At 36.5% G+C, this 23,322-nt stretch overlaps 1 protein-coding gene across 2 annotated transcripts in view; it reads right to left on the bottom strand.

The window, feature by feature from the left end:
• Positions 1 to 1,223: 1,223 nt before the first annotated feature.
• Positions 1,224 to 23,322, bottom strand: part of cdhr1.S (cadherin related family member 1 S homeolog) — a 48,798-nt gene continuing 26,699 nt past the window's right edge. Inside the window, exons 8-17 of one of the 2 annotated variants that reach the window (XM_018239460.2) lie at positions 22,562 to 22,705; positions 22,049 to 22,127; positions 20,980 to 21,080; positions 17,837 to 18,040; positions 16,874 to 17,026; positions 16,108 to 16,272; positions 15,160 to 15,227; positions 7,634 to 7,862; positions 5,812 to 6,066; positions 1,224 to 2,312 (exon numbers count right to left, since the gene is read on the bottom strand). In XM_018239460.2, the coding sequence (XP_018094949.1) occupies positions 1,752 to 2,312; positions 5,812 to 6,066; positions 7,634 to 7,862; positions 15,160 to 15,227; positions 16,108 to 16,272; positions 16,874 to 17,026; positions 17,837 to 18,040; positions 20,980 to 21,080; positions 22,049 to 22,127; positions 22,562 to 22,705 (1,959 nt within the window). In that variant the 3' untranslated portion in view covers positions 1,224 to 1,751. Of the gene's footprint in view, positions 3,040 to 5,811; positions 6,067 to 7,633; positions 7,863 to 15,159; positions 15,228 to 16,107; positions 16,273 to 16,873; positions 17,027 to 17,836; positions 18,041 to 20,979; positions 21,081 to 22,048; positions 22,128 to 22,561; positions 22,706 to 23,322 lie in introns of both variants that reach the window. The other variant, XM_041571159.1, reaches the window with a different exon arrangement.

The following is a 23,322-nucleotide window of genomic DNA, read 5'->3' as shown; positions in this document are numbered from 1 at the left end:
ATTCCAAACTTATCTATAGTTCAATAACTTAGCGGGTGCCATGTTCTTAATTCTATACGTCACTGTTCGCAACACTATCTTGTAAGGGGAGAGGGAGTTTAGAACAGCATTGTGTTACTATGGTAACAGAAGCTCTCAAGCATTCTAGCTTGCACTATTATGGCTAATCTATTGCCAATAAACTGCTTTGGTAGCTTTACTTCTCCATTAAATTTGTAAGAACTTAGAAAGGAAAACCTAGGGTTAGTTCTTTACCTGTACAATGCACCCAACACAAAGAAACCTTGTGTTGCACTTTTGTTCTGTATCATGTGCTTTATTGCACTGTAGCATATTTGATGATTTTATCTATTCTCACATATTAGCATTAGCGTTATTATACATTGTTAATAACACTGGCATATGGTACACATGTTGCGTATGGAAATAAAATACTATATTATTGTATAAACTGTCACACAAAAATAATTTTGAACATGCAAAATCTTTATGCCCGGACCATACACCTTGTCCCATTACACTGCAATGCGTCTACTTTACTATTATAGATATCTTTCTATATAAGGCTATTTGCAGATTAAAATATACATTATGTTCCTTTTAATTAATTTGTGGTTGCAAAAAGTGGTGAGAAATTGCACAGGGAAGCTCCTAATCAATACTTCAACACTTTCTTGATGTAATAACCAAACAAGGATTAGATCTTGCTTGTGGCAAAGTTGGCACACATTCAAATTATTACATATGTGCTACTGAAAGAAATTTGCAGGTAATTGTGCCTATCAAATGCAAAGCAAGCATATGAAATACAAATATAAGTGAATATTAATGTATTTACAGATCCTACTTAATCCTACATTTGCCAGGAGTTTGCATTTATGTATTTGGTAACCAAGCACATTAAACACAAGGGAATTATACAGTCCTTGAAATCGTGCAGCCTATTGAGCATTCAATGTTAAGGTACTCTATTTATAATAAGATGTTTTATTACATATACTGCAAGCTGGTTCAAACTTTAACATTTTAAATCTTTCTTCCACTGATATATGGGCTTGCATTACTTTCCGATAGTGATGCACTGAATCCACTATTTTGGATTCGGCCATACCCCCGAATCCTTCGTGAAAGATTTGGCCAAATACCGAACCGAATCTGAATCCTAATTTGCATATGCAAATTAGGGTGGGAAGGGGAAACATTTTTTTTTTGTGACAAAAAGTCACACAATTTCCCCTTCCCGCCCCTAATTTGAATAGGCAAATTAGGATTTGGTTAGACCGGGCAGAAGGATTCTTCAATATAAGCACAAATTAGAATCAGAACAGACGAGAAAGTTTACAGCACGACTACAGTACAGTATTTTTTAACAACAAAATTTCATTAATCTATAAGCGCCTTTTGCCTTTAAAATAATTTAAAAAGATATTTAAATAAACCTCGGTGTGCTGTTTCCTCTGCATTACTGTTGATACTGTTACTGCACAATGCAAGTAGCCTTAGTGGTTAGTTCATAAATGAGCTTTAAATACAGCTACAAACGATGATTACAAAAAAAACAATTAAATAATTTGTTATTTGATTATTTGTTTGTGGGTCCCTTAATAAAACCAAGGACTGAAAGGTTCATTTATAGGATTCTACTAGCTATGAGGTTTCTGCTGTCGGTTCTAAAACCAAAGCATAACTGAGTCAGCTGCAGCACAAGTATTGCTTGATTATGATTAAGTACAGTATATTTTATTTGAGAACTATTCTATCCACTTTGAGATTGAGCTTCCTGCATTCTTCTTTTCCAACATTTGTTTCAGTTCAGAGACAAGAGCAGCACTGGCACTTGGGACTTTCTCCTTAATCTGCTGATCTATGATCTTGGGAGTCAAGGAACCAGAAACTGTAGGCAGGCTCCATTCTGTTTTAGTGACCTTTGGTATTAGGTGTGGTGGTGGAGGTAGGCAAGGTACCCTTGGCGGAACAGGGATACCATGATAATTGTTGTTTCTATTTTCATTTTTAAGGGCTGATTCCATTTCCTGGATGGTAAATTTATCTGCAGAATTGTTGGATTTTTTGAATTTCAACCACTCTGTCCTGGTTGTTCTTGGAGGGTGATCATTTCTTTGTCTTTTAATTATTCTCCTCAGAGGCATTACTCTATTTGACTTTTTATTGCGCCAGAACATGGCAGTGGAGATGAAGATTGTAATGACCACCATAATTGCCATAACTCCAGCTAGTACTCCTAGGGCTTTCATTGGATTATCTTTGCTTTGCATCAAAAAGGCAGCCATAGGCCCTTTGTGAAGAAGTGTCTGTAAAAGAGTACAAAGAAAACATGACATGGATTTCTCTAGCCTCCATGTTTGCTATTCTATTTTTTCACAATTTAAGCATTCAGAAGCAAAATGCTTAATAAGTAGATAGCATTCTTCACATTTACTATAAAGTGTATATTTTTCATTCCCAATAAATAAAATATTACATGTGCATAGTCTCTATTGTCTTTCATTAATACACCTTGCTGTGCAAAAACTGTCAATTTTTGTTGTATAGTTCACTTCATAATTTGGACCTAGTTTTCTCTTACTGCCATAATGCTATGTATGTGAATTCATTTCAACGAATGGTAATACTCCAAGATATCATGAACAGCTACAACATAGACTACATTTAATTTTATTTTATTTTTCTGTGATTTCTATGTTTACATTTTCTAGTACTCTTTTACAGACAAGAAAATACATCACATCATTATACATGAAACACTGAAGGAAATAAAATAATAGTCATTTTATACTGGGTCCTTTGGCATGCTAGCAGACATGTGCATTACATTTACTGCTTGTTTGGTCTTCTTATGATTTTTATGACTCTGTCTTTAGGATGAATTTTTGACTTTTTCACACTTTTCCAATAAATGATGGTGGATATAACTATAGTTATAGATATGCTTGAGAGGATGGTACTCATGCAAATCCCAAATATCGTCCAGGGCCGCTTCTTGAGACCCAGTACATAGGATTTTACCCTTGATCTGATCTGGAAATGTCAAACATAAAACAATGAAACGTGGGCATGTGGCAAAGAGAGGTTTTGGAATCAAAGGTAAACAAATATGAATAATAGGACACAAGGGCATATTGTATATATGCTATAAAAGGTTTTTGTTTGCCTTTATGCAATTAAAATGACCTAAATGGACAGTATACCCCCTTTGCACTACATATATTCAATGAATAGGGCTTGTGTTATATACTGTACATATTTTTGCCCATTGTTTTAATCGAACAGGTAGACTAAAGCTCCTCCATGATTGATACTTGCAAGGTAGATATTTAGGTTACCAGTATATCAGTTTGTTGCAACTATTTTTGTTATCTGTACACTAATCTAATTACCTCGGCAATGCTATCAAGAATCGAACATGGAGTAGCTTCCGTCTCAATATTTTGCCCCCTTTAGCTCAAGAAATAACAAAAACCATAGATTAATGGTACTGAACCTTTTTACTGAACTCATGTTGGATAAGGTGGTATTCGGCCCCTTTAAAGGTCCAGTTTCACCAAAAAATGTATATTATTCATCTAAATTGATACACCAGGTATTACTTTCTAGTATTTAGGGAAGTTAAATAACATGAGCAGTCTTGTGCTCCTACAAGTATTGTAATAGGGAGTAGCTCTTCTATTGGGGCAAATTCACTAAAGGGTGAAGTGGCTAACGTTAAAATTCGCCAGCGTGATGTGATTTCGCCACTTCGTCAATTTATTAACGTTAGCTGGCACAACTTCAAACTCTAACGCCAGGCGAATTTATGGTCTGGCAAAAGAGCGTTACTACACAAATTCACTACATTAATGATTTTACTGACCCTTACCTCTATTGCCAGACTTGCCTTCGCCACCTCAGACCAGGCGAAGTGCAATAGTAGATAGGAGTTCCTCAAAAAAAAGTCCCAAAAAACGCTGCAGTTTTTTCCTATTTAAAGGGTGATAGACTGAAAAAGATTGTAAATTTTTTTTTCGGGTATCCTCCTTCCCCCCTACATTTGCTAACATATGGCACCTAAACTATACTGTGGGCACATGTGTAGGGCATTATAACAACTTTTATGTAATTTTATTAAGGTTCCCTGGCCTTGTGTAGTGTAATGTATTTGCTGCACAATATACGGCCATTGTACTTTAACTGCACGCCGTATGCTAATTAGCCAACGCTAGCGTAACTTCGGACTGCTGAGTGTAATTTCATTAGTTACCCTGTGCGCAACTTCGGATCTTCGTGAATTAGCGTTGTCCAGGCTAATTTACGCCTGACGAAGTGTTGCGATGTGCGCAAAGCCATCGCTGGCGAATTTTCACCTGTTAGTGAATTTGCCCCTTAGGCTCTGAGTTTGCCTATAGTGAAGTGACCTCAGCTGGATAGGGTGTTAGACTTTAGATTTATTCTCACTGATTATTCCACTGTATGGGATCTGGACCACCTAGGCATTATTTCCTAGAGGTGTATCTTAAACTACCCTGACTACATCCACATGGTGCCACATTGTGCTGTCTCTACCTGAATTGTCTTGGCATATTGATTTTGTATTTTATTCATTGGTTTTGCTAAAGAAAAATTATGCAATGGAAGTGTGTGTCTTGTAATATGTATGTGGTGTTGGATCAACAGTTCCATGCAGTATTTACATGTGAGAGATGCAGGTGGGTTTTCATCTTGGAATCTGAACTGCACTGTTTTCAAAAAACTATATATGTAGTTTGATTAAACGTGTTTATGTTGTACTGGTCAGATTGTTAATATGTGTTTGATTTTGGCTGTGATAGGTGCCCTTTAAGATGACAGTGGGAGCTTAGGGAGATTAATGCATGGCTGAGAGAGGGGAGAGGAGGGTTTTGGGTTTTTGGAGAATTGGGCTGATTTCTCAGTCGGTTACAGGCTCTTTGCCAGGGATGGGCAGCCGCTCAATGATGATAATGTAGCTGCTTTGGGGAAGAGGATGGCTAGAGGGTTGGACGATATTTTAAAATAGGCATGGGGGGAACAAGTGCACAGCGGCACAGCATGGGGCAGCACAAAGAGGTGGCGGCGCACCAGGGGGTCTGGAGGGGGGCCCTGGACAGCAGTCTGGTGGGCCCCGAGCGCCCCAGTCTGACCCTGGCAAGCATTTATGGGAAAAACTACAATCAGCAAAAAAAATCACAACCAGACTCAACAGTAGCTTATCTTTGTCTATGGTTGTTAATGGAATAGTAACACCAAAAAAAAGTAAAAAAAGTATTTCAAAGGAATAATGTACAGCTGTGCAGTTAAACAATTACAGTTTACACAAAGAAGCTGTTGTGTAGCCATGGGGGCAGACTTGAATAGAAAGCAAGACTTAAAAGGCAGGATCAATGGTGGATTATCCTAAGGGCAACCCGGGTGGTTGCAGGGGGACCGCAGAGCAAGACAGGGGTGGTCACTGCAGGTCCATAGCTCAAAGGCGGACTGAGTGCTTGTAAAAGGGGTGGAGCTTGAACAGACTGTGATAGGTCAGGGGCAGAACAATGGATGGGCAGAGCAACCGGAAGGCCAGAAGGGAGGTTAATCCACCTCTGGACTGAATACATTGGAAGAAGGCATCATGGAGTCTGACACAGACAAGAGAGATTGTGCATGGAGGACAATGATTCATTTTAGAAAGTATGACCAATAGTATAAAGGTTTTAATATAAACATTCCTAATAAAATCTGGAACATGTCTATATAATATGTAGGACAGAAGGAAGGCGAATAACGTAAAAGACAGGCAGGCCGTTATAGTCTTACCTCCTCTGTGACATCAATCTTGACTACTGCAGTTGTGCTGAAGGAAGGAGAGCCTCTGTCTTTTGCTTGAACCACTACTGACCATTTGCAGTCTTTATTTTGTGTAATATTCTGGATAATATCTAGGGACCTTATATAAGACTTCAACTTAATCTCTCCGGTACTTTGGTCAATATCAAAGACATTGGATGGATCTGCTTGCATGATGGAATAATCAACAATATTGTTTGGTTCTTCTGCATCATGGTCTATTGCCTACAAAAGGCATTTAAAGAAAACATTTTCTTTATGTATGATAAATCATAAGTCTAAAGCCTTACTTTTAAGACTGAGAGAGATGGATACTACTAAAGAAGACATTAGTTTATCAAATGATAAACAAATACATAACCATTAGAAAATAATATAATATACAGTATACAGTATATAAAAAAATAAATATGAATAGTGCTGTAGAGGTCCTTTCTGGCAAATTGTTGCACATTATCTTTTCAAAACAAAATTAAACACACACACACACTGACTTGTAACTCTGCAGTTGCTGTGGGGTTCTCTAAGTCTCCCACAGTCCAACCCACTGTGCAAAAATCCACATAAAACAGAATAGAGGCAAGCACACCAACATTTCATTTAAAATATTGTATTATAAATTATACTGTGAAAACTAATGCACACCACATAAACACTAGTTGTCTTACAATCCCATTGAGATGCTGCTGGGGGGGGGGGTTAAAATGGGCTGTACATACAAGAAACCCCTTAAACATTGCACAGTTGAGAAAAAATCTGTATAGAGGAATGAGAGAAAATTGATGTCAGAGACTGGTAGACAGTTATAAGAAATGCCTACTTGAGGTTGTTTCTGCAGAAGAGAGCAATAACAGTTACTTACTTTTTCCACAAAACAAAAACTGTGGTACCGTGTTAGCCAGTAGCAAAAATAACAAAGAAAAAAACAAACAAATACAAAAAGTATTGTAGAAGTGATACCTATATTGGCTAACAATAAAAATACATTGCAAGCTTTCGGAGCACCAAGGCCCCTTCATCAGGCAAAATACAAATGAAAGCTAAAGAAAGGCACAGCAAATACATGGCCGGATTTACATAGTGGGCGCCCCTAGGCACGCTGCTGTTCGTCGCCCCTGTCTCCTCGCCTTTACTAGTGCAAATTTTCATCATCTGGACTGGAGCAATGGGGATTGGTGCATGGGAAATGTAAAAAATTATTGTATCTCCAGTGCATCCCCAGTGTTTTTGAACCAATGTGGGTGTGGTTGGGCAGCATGCCGCCCCCCTAAAATCCTGTCACCCAAGGCCCGGGCCTAGGTGGCCTTTCCACAAATCCGGGCCTGAGCAAATATACTGTTAGGTCAATGAAAAGTATTCATGGGCAATAAATTAAGATGTTACAGATAATAGAGATCAATTGTAGAGATAATACAACGAATTAGGGTGGGTTGTAAATAGTCCAGGAGTCTGGATTCACTCAGGTCATATAGTGTGACATGAAACTTAACTCTAAATTAAGGCCCTGTCTTAATGTGTTAAATAACTCCATACATTTGAATTCATAAATCTTCCTTTCCCGTTCAGTTTTAAAGTTCCCTTTTAGAATTAAGACCTGCATGTCCCGAAGACTGTGATATTGTCACAGTTCAACTGAGTCACCTTTCAATGAGAATCATCCTAATATACTATTTGAATGATGATAAAATATTGATACTTCTACATATGTTAAAAAAAGAAAAACCTTCATGTAAAAGGTACTTAACTTTTCTTTATGACTAAACATACATACATATATACTGTTGTACTATACCTCTATTTTAACTGGGGTGCCAATAATCAAGGTCTTTTCTTGAATATTCTCGCTGAACTCTGGACTGTGATCATTGATATCCAGGACCGTCACAAACACCTCAGCTAAGCTGTGCTTCCCTTCAGTATCTTCAGCTTTTACATAAAAGTTGTACTTGGAAGTGACTTCTGCATCTAAAGAAGCCCAAGGTTGTGTGTAGATGATTCCAGTAGAAGGATGGATAAGGAAACTGCAAACACAGCAAATATTATCACTTTAGAACATTTCAATTTCAAGTGCTAGGCAAAAACTAACTCTGTTGGTTGTTTTAGTGACTCCTTTACTGATTCACAACCACAAAGATGCATTCCATCATATGTGATCAGTATGATGATGCCAGACAGACCTTTATTCCCTATAATATATTTCATTGCTTCAGAATAATCTCAAAGATGATATAGATATTGAAAAAATATATATGTATAATATCTGTGGTCTTAAAAAATAAAAATAGAGTTCAGATTGAGATGAGATCTCAATCCAGATGTTGCCTGCTCAGGCAGAGATGGCTTTACTAAAAAATAATCTGTCATGTAAATTTTTTTATTGTCTAAAATTTCTAAAACTGTGGGCAGTTAATAGTACTGCGTTGTAGATGTGCAGGAAGACATGGCTAGGAGCTCAGTGCATATTGAGTGGCATTCAGCATATTATGCATATTCTGCAGAAAGGGATAGCTTTAAAGGGGACCTGTCATCCCAGGAAATTATTTTAAATCCTATTTTATGATGTTAGTCACTTTCACTATATAAATTATTTTAATCTTGTTTTTTTTATTCTTGGAATTCTAAATTACATCAAGCAGGCAGGAGCCATGTTGTGGACACTGTTATTAAGGTAAGCTTTAGTTCATGCCAAAAATGTTTTTATGTGCCAAAATGGGGCACCTGATGCCCATGCAATGGCTAAAAATTTGATGTTGAAGGTGAAGAAGGGATATGAGTGCAGTGCCTAAGGCATAAAGTTGGGACAGGAAATATATGATTTATACACTGCCCAAGGGTAATACGTAGGGAGGACAGAAAAACAATTATACAAGTATATTTATGCAAGTATAAATATATAGGGACCTTGTGCATCGCCTTTTTCTAGCAGTGAAGATGTTAGTCATTTCTGTAGGTAATTGCAAAGCAGAAGAGGAGAATTTACTTTAGCCCCTTCTCACTCTCACCCCTCACTGACTTTCTGCATATGCTAAATTACATTAACACAGTGATCATAGTCAAAGGGAAAAAACATGTCTATATTTAGGTTTTCACCTTTTAGAGGTGAAAAAACCAGAATAAATTGTCACAATCCTTTCTCTTCTATGTGCTCAGCTGTCATATTTTCTTATCTCCAATTTAGCTCCAGCTGTGCATTCAGCCTCTCTCCACCCCACCCTTATCCAATTAACAGCTTGTTTTTAGGATTAAGTGAGAGACCAAATTAAAGTCACCAATGAATAGCAGCATAGCACATGTTCATGTAATACAGAAAGCATTTTATAAAATAATTTCTCTCAATATGCCCTAATAGTGCAGACATTCAATTTGAAATGTTTTATTATAATTGTGAAAGGGCTGATTTCAGCTGAGGTTGGATTTATATAATTTCATTAGTAAATGCTCTGAAATTCTAATTTTCTTCACAGCAACGTTTCAGGCAATGCGGCCTTTTATCAAGCTTGATCCTCCTGTAGTCTTCGGGTCTCTTCGCTGTCACGGAGCCAACCGGCACATGTGCAGTTGGGCCAAGTCAGGAATCGACTTCAACTGCACATGCGCAAATCAGCATTGAGACCCAAAATATAAAGATTAGGAAGATGTCGACAGGTAGGTCCGCTGCGCTTCTATTTAAGGGTCAAAATTTTTAACATTAAAGCATATCACGGTGATGGAGAAAAGAGCAAGGCCAGCAAGAATGGGGGGGCTTTTGGTGGGGGGGGTTAGTTTTCCTTTAAGCATTTAAATGGTCTCTAATTCTTCCTGTACTGTTTCATCTATTTTGTAAATTTAACACTTAAAATTCTTGCATTGTGTTTTTAAAGTGGACTTGTCACCTACACATTAAAAGCTGCAAATTGAAAGTCCTTTGCAAATTAAACATGAAACACAAATTATTTTTATCACTAAAACATCCATAACTGTTATAAAGGTGTTTAAATATCTGAGCTGTCAATCAAATTTTATCTTTCCCACCTCTATGCCTAAGACATAGAGGTGGGGCAGTCAGGGGCGATCCTGGCCCCTTTGCTGCCTGAGGCAGTTGCTGCTGCCACGCTCCAACAGAAATTCGCTCTTAAAGTACCAGGAGCAGCATTTTTGCTGCCCCTAGTACCTAGTGGGGCGCTGCTGCCTGAGGCGACAGCCTCAACTCGCCTCATTGGCGAAGCACCCCTGGGGGCAGTCAATTACTTTCACTTTCCATTCAGCACTTCCTACATGTCACTGTGTCCTTATATTTCCCCTTCCCTCCTCAGGCTTTATAATTATGTAGGGCACTGTGCATGGGCATTAGGTTCCCCATCCTAGTGCATACACAAGATTTTGGGGTGATACACAATTGGTCTTAATAACAGTGTCCACAAAAGGCTCCTGTCTGCTTGCTGTGACTGTGTAATTCCAAGACTGAAGGAGATAACATTTAAATAAATGTGTAAGTAAAGTTTATTTTACTCAACTAACAGGATAGAAAAGAAAGTAGGATTATTGCTTAGGGTGACAGGTCCCATTTAAATGGATTTTTTTTTGTACTGACAATTTTTATTAGTTTTCAACAATAAAATCATTAAATTGGTATATAATGGTTTATAACATTGCAGGTATACTCATTGCGTTAACCAAAATAATATACACACAATTAAACAATCAAACAAACAAACAAAAAATAAGGAAAGAAAGAAAGGATAGTGTGACATGCATTATATCTGTATGTCTCTCAGGGTAGTTACAATTCAAAGTTTGTGAGCTTCAAAAAGAGTTTTTTCCCCCCTAAACTCGGTACTGCTTCTTCGTTTTTTAAATTGTTGGTCATCTGTCTTTGTACTTGGGTAATACTAGGGACATTTTGTTTTTTCCAGTTTCTAGCAATCAAAAGTCTACAAACGTTTAGTATTTGGAAAGTCAAAATTTCTAAAAAAAAAAAATTGAAGTTTTCCGTATAGATTCTGCAGCATATCTTCCGGAGACTGTGGGATATTTTGTTGTGTTATCTCCGTGATCAAAGATCTCACATTAAGCCAAAATCTCTGTATTTTTTCACATGTCCACCAAATATGGAGCATATCTCCTATGTCCTTGTCGCATCTCCAACAGGAAGGGTTTTTATGGTTTATTTCACAGTGTTAAATGTTTGTTACTTTAATGACAATAAAATAATTGGCAGATGCTCTAATGGTCCTATTTAGGGGGACCATTAGAGTATCTAACAATAACAGCAAGCTTCCCTTCACCTAAAAGAAACAATAACACCAAAAACTGAACCACCCATTCAAGCTGGAGAAAAGGCACAGGATACCTAGCAGATCACAGATAAACTCTGTAATATACAATGGGAGTCATCTATTATCTGCTGTGTATCGTGATCTTGAAGCCTGCTCCCATGGCTACATTTCAGCTACAACTGCTGTAGAGTTTCTGAAGCAAGTAGTCGGAACCGGCGCCGGCATCAAAATCAACTTTGACAGCGGCAAAGGTTTCGTCACCGGCATCCCAATTTTTTCTACACCCGCGAATTTTCGTCAGCTAATTTTTGTGGCAAATTAGCACATTTATTCGCCAGTGGCGAAACGGTCAGATTCACCACTAATTTGCACCTTTGCAAATAAATTCACCCATCACTAGAAGCAAGCATACCAGTTTTACCAGTGCAGGACAACAGTACATTATAGTGTCCTTCCTTTAAAACACTTTTGTTTTTTGGTGTTACTGTTCCTTTAAATTCCATAAGCTACTACTAGCTAGCTTGCATACTAGCAACTCATCTGTACAAAGCTAATTGTGGCATAAATAATGCAATATACAGTACAATTTTGTACTTATGGCTATTAACATAGCAAAAAAAATTAAATTATGAAAGAAATGTAATAAATATTTCTGGATTTTATGTAAAAAGAATATCTGCTGCCTGTAAGACACTACACTTTCAAATTTTGTTAAAAGCAATGATATGGTTACAAAGGATTAGTAAGTGACAGTGCCATATACAGGTAGATGTACAATCTAATCATTCAGAAAAAAAACAACAATTCTTTTCTATCGAACAATTTAAAAGGCAGATTTCAAAAAGTAAAATAATGGTACATGGTATATTAATTTTCATAATTACTGCTCAATCACTATAATAGTCTGAACACTTATAATATTGCAAATGTAGGAGTAAATAAGGACCATAACTTGAATTATATGGTTGTATAAGTTATGAGTTTTGGATACATTAGCTCTCGCTCTCCCATTTACACTGATCTAATTCTTCCTAATTAGCTCACCGTGGCAATGCTCCTGCCTCCTTGGATTTCAGATTTTTTTTCCTAACCTTATGAGTCCTACATTAACCCTCCTAACTCTTAGAATACAGATATTAGATTAAATAGATAAATAAGTAATAAAAAGTGGCAATAACAATACATTTGTAGCGTTACAGAGCATTTGTTTTTTAGATGGGGTCAGTGACCTCCATTTGAAAGTTTACTATAAAACTATAAAAAATAAATAATGAAGACCAATTAAAAAATTGCTTAGAATTAGCCATTCTAGAACACACTAACCCAAGTTAACTAAAGGAGCCCTTTAAGACAGGCACAATTGTGGGTATCTGTCACAAGAGTACTGTAGAAGTTATTGTTAAGAGTGTACAATGTGTCAATTCTTGTATGCTGCATTAAATTAGCATTAGTGTTTTTTTCATTCTTTTGCATAAACCTATTGCGCCTATTGATGTAACTTGTTTTGATAGCCCTAACATTATTGAGATGTCTAGGGTGGTGGTATGTCTAGGGTTCCACAGAGTCAGTAGATGTACTTCTGCACACTTCATCAGAGCAGTCTGCACAGCATGGGCGTCCACAGATAGGGGCACAGAAAGGGGGCACTTGCCCCCCCCTGGACTTGTATTTTATAATAAAGGATATTATCTCGCCATATGTATTTACATTTTATATGAACACATTTCTTAAAATTACCATTATGAACCTGCAATAAGCTTTTAAAAGGCTTACATTTTATGGTCAGCACCCCTTCAAATAATGGACCATCCCAATGCCTAGTTCCAAGGGCAGATGAGTGTGAATCTGTTATGTTAAACTTAGAGTGTGAATGCCAGTTTATATATATTTATATGTGTGTGTGTGTGTCTTTGTGTGCATCTATGTCTGTGTGTATAATTAACTGTTCATGTTAATGTGTGTAAGGGCAATTGTGTTTAAGAAGGTCAGACAAACTGTGTGTGAGTTATAGAGACTATAAATTAACCTGTGTATAACTGTGTAACTACATTCACTATTGAATCTTTTAGGTACAGGTTAGCTGTGGGTTTTGCCTACAACCATTCTCTCAGTGTAATTGCCACAAAGCACATTAACCCCTACAGTTCCTTGTCATGCTGCTCCATTGTATCCCCCACCTATCCATGTCCTCACTCTATTCACTGTCCTCTTTTATCCTTTCCTTTCTCATTCTGCTGAGTTACCCCCACACTCACCTCTCTGTTTCTAATGACCCTCTGCCTCGCTCTATTCACTGTACTCTTTTACCCTTTCCCCTCCCTAAACTTAGAGTGTAAATGCCAGTTTATACATGTTTTTGTGTGTGTGGGGGGTGTATGTGTGTGTGTGTGTGTGTGTGTGTGTGTGTGTTTCTTTGTGTGCATTTATGTCTGTCAATCTTATAGGTACAGGTTGGCTGTGGGTTTTGCCTACAACCATTCTCTTACTGCATTTGCCACAAAGCACATTAACCCCTACAGTTCCTTGTCCTACTGCTCTATTGTATCCCCCACCTATCAATGTCCTCACTCTATTCACTATACTCTTTAACCCCTTTCCCTGCTCATTCTGCTGAGTTACTCCCTCACTCACCTCTCTGTCTCTAATAACCCTCTGCCTCACTCTATATATCTGTACAGATAGAAATATCTTTAATAATATAATATATATTTTGCACCTCACCCCTTCCCTCTCCTGCTCCTATCCTGTATCCACCTCATTGTTTCTTTTTGGGTGATTCTTATTAACCCTTCTGCCACTCTGGGAACAATGCAGCTTTCCCCTAGACTGAAAATGTATAAACATAGATTCTATGCTAGTGACATTTTGTTGTGCACAACCTCTTCCTGCTGCTGTTACTCTACTTTATGTACAGAAGAACCCCCAGTTTACATTTTTCAGGGGACCAGTAAAAATGGTGTAAAGTCAGGGAAATGTATAATGCATTATATATGAGTGGGACCATAAAAAATGGTATAACATATGGAAAAACTTAGAATTAGGGTATGTAAAATAGAGGTTTCAATGTATGTATCCAGCTGTAACTAAAGGGAATAACATTCTACAAACCGCTGGCTAATTGTGTTAAGAAAGTAGAAAATACCAAGTGCTGTCCTGACAAACAAGGAGTATATGTCACTAATAGAATGGCAATGCTATACATGTGCAACAGTCATTACTTTATATATTTATAGAAAAACGTTAGTTTTTATGTGGAAACCAAAATATGAGTTCAAGTAATTTTTGTAATATGTGTTCTTCCTTGCCCTCCCCTGGAAAAATTTCTGTGGACATCCGTGCTGCACAGTCCCAGTAGAGCTTAGCACTATATAACTATATAACAATATAACTATATGGACTATCCATTTAAGTGTGACCCCACACAATTTGAACCTCTATTATTAATATAATTATATGAGTGCAATATAATAAAAGGTGCAAAAGTTAGTTAGTTTCATGGAAAGCCACAATGAGCAACCAGGAGGAAGCATTTGTTGGTTAGTTGTGTGAAATCAGAAATTTGAATAATTTCTCTAGGATACTTGACCCCAAGCATATTTTGTAAATAAGTAGACTCCCATACAGGGCTACAACAAAGTAATGACATAATCGTAGGGTGATATAACAACACACAAGAGCCATGAATATCCTGTAAATTATATCATTATAAATGGTGTTTGGTGATGTCATACATTATAATTTGTGCTTAATGATGTATTTTGTCACATGACTAACTCAAACTGATATTATAATAAATTATGTACCTCCTATTGTAAAATATGAGAATGTTAGAAGCCACATCAGAGTTCCATGACCTGTATAAATGCAAACCTTTATGTGGTCATGGAGCTCCTTGGTGAGGATAATCTTATATTTTACAATATGCGGTACATTAGTCATTTATATGAAAAAAAAACTATTTTTAAATTAATTAACATTCATGCATATTGAGTTGCAAATATACACAACATATAGATAAAAAACATAAAAAAGTGTAAAATGTATCATTAAATCATTTACTCACGGATCAGATCCTGTGCCATAAATTGAATACTTTATTTCACCCCAAAGTCCTGAATCCAGGTCATTTGCCTGTGGTTGATTATTAAACTGAATTATTATTGCAAGTATAGCATAGCATAACAGACATGTTGCTATACATATGAATGTCATATCCACTGGTACCTCTCTCATTTATGAGTGCATTAAAAGAAAAAAGCTAAAAATATGTACATTACATGAATTAAATTATGCATCCTATTAAAATAGATTATAAGGGTTTCTATTGTTTCTACTTGTTTTCTTAAGTTACAGAAAGTATGAGGATCTGAAATTGAATATCTACTTTTACTTTCAAATAAATAAACTGACAGAAACTTACTCTAATTAGACCTTTCTAAAAATGGTTATTTTCCTGTGCTGCGAATAAACGTCCTAGAGCACTTACTACTTAAAACAATTATTCAGCAAAAATTAGGTGAATAAAAAAAGCAGTTTGGTCAATGGAAAACTTATGCTACTGGCATAAATTTAAATAACATTAACTGTTCAAAAGACCCAAGGCTCGAAATATGTTGTGTGGCAATAAACACGTTTTGAGCAGTTAATCTCTGCCGCAAGTGCCTTATTCTTGTACACTTATACTTTTTTTGGTTATTTATGCACCCTACGGCGGAGGTTTAATGGCAAGAAGATTGCCAGTTATATCTTCTTTACCTAAACACTGCAAAGGAATATTGCATAACAATACTGCATAGCTGATAAATTGCATTTTCTCTGTAATACATAAATAAATAATAATAAATAATAAATCACACTGAAACAGATGTTGAAGCAGGTGTTAATATCTGGTAGATATAAATAAACATGTCTAGACCCCTCAAAGTAAGCAGATTAAAAAAAATATATGCCTTTAAATGGAATTTTGAGAACATTCACTAGTCTCAAAAGTTAAGGAACATTTACAACTTACAGTTGCTGCTACAACATTGGAGCCCCCTGGAGAATTCTCTGGAATCCTGGCAATATAATACTCTGAAGAAAACTTTGGGACATTGTCATTGATGTCCAGAAGATGGATGGTTATATCAGCTGTTGAGCTAAATTTTTCAGGAGTGTTCACTTCAATAGCAAGAAGCTACAAAAAGATAGTTATTTGATATGCTCGGGTTATAGTGTAGGAAGGAATGCTTTTTTTTTTACTTATTTTTTTTTTTAATATACTGTATACATTGCTGTAGATCATAGAATCAACAGTGGTTTAATTATTAATTGGTGCAGATTGGTTATCAGGTCACACTATAATCTATGAAAGAACTGCATTATCTAACAATACATGAACCGGCTGCAGTGCCTGGCATTTAAACAGTTAACCAATATACTGCAGGATTTATGCATAAATCGGTTTAGCAAATATCATATTGCTAGATAATAAGAATAATGATTTGCAGCAAAAATTCAAAAGCGGTGCTGTACCTGCTGTAAAGACAGTGATTCAGTTCAATAGACCAGAAAAAAAACAAAGTTAAGAAGAACAAAACCCCCTCCCTCCATCCTCTTCTTGTGGTGCATGCGCACTCATGAGCATGTGCGCACGCACGTTGGCGGGGGCGGCAGTGACCGGGTGCCTAGGGCGCCCTGTCAGCTTGGCCTGGCCCTGGTTGGAATTCATAAAATGTCTATGAAAATTCAAACAGTTTAAGCGATATTTTATATAAATAATAGAAAACATACTGTACCTTAAATGTAAGCAAGTGAAATTTTTCATAATCTATTCCTGCAGAATTTTCCACAATTATTGTAACTTGGGCTTCATTCAAAACTGTTTGTGGCACAACGCGAAAAATGCCACCAGGTCCAACCAAGCGCAGATTAAATTTGGCATTTGCTCCCTGTAAATATGTTAACAGGAATATTTTTATCAAAATGGTAACTTAAATGATGTTCTTGGAGTTGCAACTAGTGATGAGACAATAAATTCACCAGGCATGCAACCACTGCGAATTTCCAAGTTTCGCCGTCCGCAAATAAATTAGTGAAACTGCAGCAAAAAAATCTACTGCGACAAATAAATTGTCGCTAGTCAAAATTATTAGGCAGGCCATTGACTTTAATGCATTTAGACAAAATAGTTGCGCGTATGAACATTGTCGCTCACTTAAAAATAATTTTGACGCCCATTGACTTCAAAGTGTTTCGCAAATTTTTCGTTGTTTCGCAAATTTTTCTGCGACGTGAAATGAAACAGATTTGCCCATCACTAGTTGCAACATAACTGATTTTACAAGTAAATACTGTGTTGTCAGGATATCATTACTCTGAGTGAAAAGTAAGCTATTGTATAGCCACAGTGCTGAATAACCACAACAGACACCAAATATATAATTGGATGCTAAAAGATGACAATTACCCCAGTTCTTTAGAGCATGTGTGTTAGTACCCAAATCTTGAGATTTTCTGACAACCAGAGGCTGCTTTGTCCTGCTTCTTATAAAAAGCATTTTCCAATTTAGTTTCATACTGTACATGTGTTCTGAATATGAGTACACAATCAAAGGAATGAGGAGAGCAATCCAAAAGCAGAGTAACTGCTACAATTTATTAGCAAACTAAAAAAAAACTACATGTTTCGGGCCACACATGCCCTTTATCAAGTGTGTTGTGAATATGTAACCCTTATTTAAATTTTGAGTTGTACACACCTGATCAGAATCATTGACAGTAATTTTTAGACCCCTTAGTATCTCTCCTTCTGGTGGATGTTCATACATTGTAAGTTCAAATCTGTTCTGGGGACCATTTTCCCCATAGAATGTTGGAGGGTGGTTATTAAGATCAACAACTCTTACAGTTGCAACAGTGAAGGCATGAGCTACTATATCCCCTTCAGGTGTAATTTCTGATACCTGCACATAAATAAAGAGTAGGTATATTACATGAAAAGAGATTTTAGTAATGCCAGACAGGCAATAAAATACATAAAATACATAATAATCAAACCAACCCAAACTAGTCTTGACATTAGTTATTAACTAAAATTAAAAGATCATTCTTTTAAACAGGAAATTATTTCAGAACTCAAAAACAGATTTTATAAAACAAAAGCAATACAGTAGAACCCCCTTTTTTATGTTTTTTTGGGAGACCAAAAAAATGGTTTAAAATCAGGGAAATGCATTATTCATTATATATTGGTGGGCCCATATAAAATGGTGTAGAACAAAACTTAAAATTGGGGTATGTAAAACTGAGGTTTTACTTATCTGTTAAGCTCATTTTAACATGTTTATTTTTAAAAGGAGTCAGGGGCTTTGTTAAATCTAAACTGTATTCCATGTTAGGGAAGGTGCAAAATCTGAAAAGTGACTGAAGGTTAAATGTTTTTGATCTTTGTAATAAATACAATGGGTCATTTACTTGTAGGCCTGCAAATCTCCTCACAGTCAGTTGCAATAAAAGTCCCATTCATTAAAGGTACTTGTGTCAAAAGGTGCTCCATACACTTTTTCATAGTTGTGTTTCCCTCCCCCTGCCTCTGAATTTGTTCTGAATCAAGTGCAGTTGTGTCTGTTGACATGGGCCGCTGTGGGAATCTTGGAGCTAGGGTTCCCACAGCAGCCTGCATAAATAGGTACAGCACACAGGAATGCCTACTGTATATGGTAAATACAGCCCTGGCAGTTGCACCCAAATAATTGCATCTTACCTACTGCACTTGGCCCATTAATGTGCAGTAAAATACCCCTATGGTTAAGGAGGACACAGTACAATTGCAGAACTATAGACTAGAAAGCATTGTTCCTGTCTCCTCTTTATAACTATACTTTTATTATTGAATGCACCTTGAGTGGGAATGCATACAGAACATAGAAGATTTTGATCCCATTACATGTTTAACATCACTTTCTGCTATGGATACACCAAATCCTGAATTTGTTTGGTGTTTGGCCAAATACCAATCTGCCTGGTTTAATGAAGAACCAGTTATATGAAACAAAATCATTTTTTATTAAATAGTAAGTAGTAGGGATGCACCAAATCCACTATTTGGGATTTGGCCAAATCCTTGGTGAAATATTCGGCCAAATACCGAACTGAATCTGAATCCTAATTTGCATATGTAAATTAGGGACAGGAAAGGAAAAAGTGGAAAAAATTCTTCTTTTGTGACGAAAAGTCACGTTATTTTCCTACCTGCCCCTAATTTACATATGCAAATTAGTATTCGGATTCGGTTCGGCCAGGATCAAGGATTCAGCCGAATCCTGGATTCGGTGCATACCTAGTAAGTAGACATCTGAACACTAGTGTTGCAGTGAATGGCGTCTACTTCGATTTTGGCAAGACTTTTTATACAGTGCCACTTGGTGATTCATTGTGTACATATAGTAAGATAGAACAGATTAAAAAATAATATACAGAGAGTAGTTGTTAACAGCACTAATGCATCTAGTTTTCTATGGTTGTGCGTGGCAATGTATTACCAATGTAATTACTGTATGTGACATAATTAAGCAGAACTTACTGTAGTTCAGCATGTATAATTCTAGGATTAAGATCTAGACACAATGGTGTAGGCACCTAAGGGAATGATCCAATTAAAATAAACGTATGCTTATATGGCTGGGATCTAAAAATATGCACCCTAAATGGGGGGAAATTTACTAACCTGTGAAAATTTGCCAGCGACAGCTTCGCACCCATCACTACAATTTGCCAGGTGAAAATTCATTCAGAAAACGCTAATTTACTAAAATGGCAAGTTGTGTCCAGGGGGGCGAATGCTGGCGAATTTTCACTACTGTCAGCAATCAAAAAGAATATGCACTAGCGTACAATTATGCCTAGTGCAACTTCGTTAGAGGTCTTTGCTCAGGCTAATTTGCAAACGGCAGGAAATTATAAAGTCTAATGGACGTATATATTGCAGCAAATAAATTACATTACACAAGTACAGGGAACCTTAATAAAGAAAATATAGTTGTTAAAATGCCCGACACATGAGCCACTGTATAGTTTGTGTTCCATATGTTAGAAAATGTATGGGGGACTTTTGCAGGCTATCACTCTGAAAAAAAGAAAAGACGCCAGTGTTTTTTGGGACTTAGAAAATGTTTCCACTAAAAATTAAGGAAGTCCTATGCACTCCATTGCACTTTGTCCTGGTTTGAGCTGGCATAGGCAAGTCTGAATTTGAAGAGTTAAGTCCATTCACCAGAGTAAAAATTCGCCTGGCGTTAGAGTGTGAAGCAACGCTAGCGTCTATCTCCTTCACTAGTGAAGTGACGCATGCGCCCATTAGTAAATTGGCAAAAGTAAATGGCAAAGTAACGAAATGACGTTGCGCTGGCGAATCATTGCTAGCATTAGTCACTTCGCCCTTTAGTAAATGTGCCCCATAGGATAGGATAATACTTGATGTCGAATAACTGAGTAGCTAAAAATAGAGCAACAGACTAGCAATTAAGTCTAGTCAGGAACAGTGAGGGAAGATATTGCCCTGTGTAAAAAGGGGTCTGACGTTACAGACTATGCAAGCTAAACTTAAACCTCAGAATAAAATATACAGGCACAGATTGATTATAAATCCAGGACTATTCCTAGCAATTTGATCTATTTTGTTATTTCTCAAAATTCTATTTATTCAACCAACTGACAAATTTATCAAAGCAATTCATATGAACATCATTCTGCTTTATGGGGTGGTAGTGGTCAGCACAGCGCTGAGCATTATCACCCATCTGAGACCCCCCCCAGTGCAACTCACATAAAGGACAAATATATTATATTATTGTTAAATTGCACCCACAGTTTGATTTCTGCAATGTATTTTGAAACACAATACCTGAATTTTAAGCTCATAGACTTCTTTCTTAAGTTCATTTGGGGTTTTTATAACTGTAATTCCTCCAGTAGCATTATTGATTGTAAAGGCTCCATCACTTCCTGTTAATAAAAGCAGACACATATATTTACTTAAATTCTTTACTGATTTGTAGTTTGGGATGAGACTGAAATAAATAAAAACTATTGTCACACAAATATATCAGTGGCCAGTACTTGCAGTTGGTTTTGAATTAGATTCTAGGGAGACTATGTACAGTAATATAATGATACCAATGTCTCCGTTTGACCTTGGATAAAACAATGAATACTTAAAAAAACAGTCAAAAGTGTTTTTCCGTAAAGACACAATTTACTACACTGTTGCATTTAGAATTAACTGGTTTGTTTGTAGATTTAAATTACATGGTGGCACATAATTAATAAGATTACTTTTCTACCTGTTTATGAAGAGAGTGTAATCTGATTCTGGGAGCTAAAATTTGCTATCAATTAATATGAACTGTAATATTGATAATATAATGATTTTGGGAGTACCTCAACATGGGTTCAGGAAATACAGGGCATGCAAACTAATATACTTTTTTATTAAGAACATTCAACTTAAAGTGGTGGTTCCCAGACTGTGGGGTTAGCACTACTCGGGGTGGGGGGCATTAGAGCAGTGGCTGAAGGCCAGTTAGGGTGGGATTTGGGGAGAATGCCTATTAGCTCTCCCAGATACACTTGAAAGCCTAGTTCTGAAAATCAGTTAGGGTAAGGTTTGGGATGAAATCTTATATTCTGTCCTAGATATTCTTGAATTATGGTCAGTTGATTGAATCAGTCTGATTTGACCCATAACAACATAGATGACTAAATTGATTAAAAAAAAAAAGATATTGGATTAAACAGCTCATGTGTAAAACCCTGCTTCATGTAAATAAACCATTTTCACAATAATATACTTTTCTAGTAGTATGTGCAACTGGGTAATCATGTGCATGCCTACTAAAAAAAATTTCATAAAGCAGAAAGCCATTAAACAAAATATACAGAACATCATCAAAGAATCTTGTGCATCTACTCACCATCCACTATAGAATAGTGTATAGTATTAGGGTTCCCTCTGTCTCCATCATATGCTATGACAGTAAGTATTTCAGATCCCTAAATAAAGAATATAATAATTATGCAGTGACAAAAAGCTGAAATACACTACTGAGTAAAGAAAAATATTTTCTATAATCTAGTTACTTTCTTTACCCTAACTATAGTTGGAGGAAGATCCATTTAAACAATTGCTGTTTTCATCAATGACAGTTTAGAATACTACTCTGTACCAAGGGTCAACCAAAGAGGTTTAAGCAATTGCATTGTTCTGCATCCAGAACAACTTAATTCTGAAAATAAAAGAATTACATCCCATTTCTCAGTGGGTCAAGAATTATCAATAAAGTTGTTAAAGTAATTGCAAAGTATTCAGCACAAAGTAACTGGTTACTTTTAATAGATCCTCATAAATAATTCCTTGTAAAAATTAAGCTTTCAAAATATGTAAATACATTTTACTTTATACTATGGCTTTATTATACATAAATTACCATTGTGGTGTCTTCATACACATAGCCATAATATGGAGTTCCTACAAAAATCGGAGGTGAATCCTGCACATCTTCAACATTAATAGTTACTGTGGTAGTTGATGTGAAAACTTGGTACTTTCCTCGAAGTTTCCCACCACCATCCTTTTAGACAAAGAGAATCAATTAAAATATTACAATTCCAAACCAGTAAAGACTCCACTATGTAACCATACCACTGTTTATTTCACAAAGTCCAATGTGTTAGGAAGGTTGCAGAGTTTAAAAAATGGGCACAATAAGCCTTTTTTTTTACACAATGTTTACTGCTTTCCACACTGTATGAAATGCTTCCAGTCTCTGCATACCATTTTAGAGCACAGAGCCCTGTGGTCCCCCTAGCACTGACTATGTTCGACAGTACTGGATTCATGAGGGGTGGGCCAACGAAGGGGAGGCACTTAGGTGTCCCCCTCCCACTCCTGCTGTTCTTAAATTTGTATGTCATTCAGATGAGTAAGTAAGGGATCAGCAGGTGGCTCAGTAGGAAGAGACACAGGCATCGGTCATTTGCAGAATTATAGGAACGTCATTCACAATAAACTCCATTTTTAATTAATTAATTTTAATGAATTAATTAAATTAATTTTTAAAAACATTTTCTTTTTCTCTCTGTTAGCAGAATAGTACCTTGTACTTGATCCTAACTAAGCTGCAAAAATCTATATGTGTGACAAAACTCCTAGGTTTATTTAATGTTTTTATTAGCCATTTGGTATTGT

The sequence above is a fragment of the Xenopus laevis genome, chromosome 7S (assembly GCF_017654675.1).
Source record: "Xenopus laevis strain J_2021 chromosome 7S, Xenopus_laevis_v10.1, whole genome shotgun sequence".
In the NCBI taxonomy this organism is placed as follows: domain Eukaryota; kingdom Metazoa; phylum Chordata; class Amphibia; order Anura; family Pipidae; genus Xenopus; species Xenopus laevis.
Note: the sequence above shows the minus strand (reverse complement) of the source record. Positions and strands in the feature narration are given on the sequence as shown.